The sequence below is a fragment of the Nanorana parkeri genome, unplaced genomic scaffold, assembly GCF_000935625.1.
Source record: "Nanorana parkeri isolate BGI_ZX_2015 unplaced genomic scaffold, ASM93562v1 scaffold3407, whole genome shotgun sequence".
NCBI classification, from domain to species: domain Eukaryota; kingdom Metazoa; phylum Chordata; class Amphibia; order Anura; family Dicroglossidae; genus Nanorana; species Nanorana parkeri.
In genome coordinates this window covers 15,165-15,896 of record NW_017309675.1, presented here as the reverse complement: position 1 = coordinate 15,896, position 732 = coordinate 15,165, and the positions used below count along the sequence as shown (strand labels likewise).

Here is a 732-nt window from a genome sequence, read left to right as displayed (position 1 = left end):
TCTGTCGAGGGTAGGGCCGTAGCGGGTCTGTAGCGGGTAGGTCTGTAGCGGGTCTGTAGCAGGTAGGAGAGTAGCGGGCAGGGCAGTAGCGGGTCTGTAGCAGGCAGGGCAGTAGCGGTCGGGGCACTAGCGGTCTCCTCACCTGTAGCACCTCATAGATGGCCTTCCTGTACATGGGCTGCTTGCTGTAGGTCGCCTGGTGGAACGTGTTGGTGAACGAGCTGAGCGGCAGCAGTTTCTCCACACACACCTGAGGAAGAGAACGATGATGAGAACGCACAACGCCGCCGCCGCCATCTTTACGGGATTTGGGCCGCGGTCACATCACAATTTTCACCGGCGAGCGTTCAGACAAGAAAAAGTCAAAGCAAAGTTTTCTGATGCAGTGAAATGGCCGGACGCACGCAGTGCACAGCGTCTGTATGGGGGTGACCACTCCTCCTCCCCATGGGGCCCGGACTCCGGGGACCCCACTTCTCACCTCCATTATAAGGAGCCAATTCCCATCCTGTCATCCCGAATCAGTGACCTGGAACAATCATGCAGCAAGTGAAGTCAGAACTCCCAAACTTGCTGTAGGTCACTGAGTGGGCAAGTATGGAATCCCCCCGGGGGAAGGGAACAAGGAAAGTCAGACAACTGGCATGTTCAGGAAAACAAGTGTTGTCAGCGCCGGGTATAGAGCACCAATCAGAGGCGAGGAGAGCAGGAAATGGGCACTGCCAGGAACCA

General features: G+C 56.8%; 1 protein-coding gene across 1 annotated transcript in view; it reads right to left on the bottom strand.

Moving 5' to 3' along the window:
- Positions 1-732, bottom strand: part of LOC108803107 (DNA (cytosine-5)-methyltransferase 3A-like) — a 51,585-nt gene that overhangs the window by 36,260 nt on the left and 14,593 nt on the right. Inside the window, exon 3 of the mRNA XM_018574948.1 lies at positions 143-250. Coding sequence (XP_018430450.1) covers positions 143-250 — 108 coding nt within the window. The remainder of the gene's footprint in view (positions 1-142; positions 251-732) is intronic.